The sequence below is a fragment of the Passer montanus genome, unplaced genomic scaffold (assembly GCF_014805655.1).
Source record: "Passer montanus isolate IOZ18808 unplaced genomic scaffold, ASM1480565v1 scaffold361, whole genome shotgun sequence".
NCBI classification, from domain to species: Eukaryota; Metazoa; Chordata; class Aves; order Passeriformes; family Passeridae; genus Passer; species Passer montanus.
In genome coordinates, this window is record NW_024368386.1 from 19488 (window position 1) to 19883 (window position 396).

Sequence of the window (396 nt, forward strand, 5' to 3'; positions counted from 1 at the left end):
GGGGGGCAGGCTCTCCCGCTGGGACAGGTAGGCGCTGTCCCCCCGCGAGCGCAGGCTGCGGCACAGGCTGCCCCCCAGGGACCCCCCCGAGCCCCCCAGCTCCAGCTCCGAGCCCGTGCCGCGACCCTCGGAGCACTCGGACACCGTGCGACCCCCCGAGCCCCGGCGGGGCCGCCGCGCCGGCCGCGACCCCCCGGGCTGGGGACACAGCGGGGTCAGGGGGGCACCCCAAGCCTGAGCCGGGACCCCAAAACCAGCCCGGGACCCCAAATCTGAGCCGGGACCCCAAACCTGACCGGGGACCCCAAACCTGAGCCGGGACCCCAAACCTGAGCCGGGACCCCAAAACCAGCCCGGGACCCCAAACCTGAGCCGGGACCCCACACCTGAGCAGGC

At 75.8% G+C, this 396-nt stretch overlaps 1 protein-coding gene across 1 annotated transcript in view; it reads right to left on the bottom strand.

Annotated features, from left to right (window-relative positions):
• ERBB3 (erb-b2 receptor tyrosine kinase 3) overlaps window positions 1-396 on the bottom strand; it is a 20511-nt gene that overhangs the window by 1564 nt on the left and 18551 nt on the right. Inside the window, exon 22 of the mRNA XM_039716818.1 lies at window positions 8-291. Coding sequence (XP_039572752.1) covers window positions 8-291 — 284 coding nt within the window. The remainder of the gene's footprint in view (window positions 1-7; window positions 292-396) is intronic.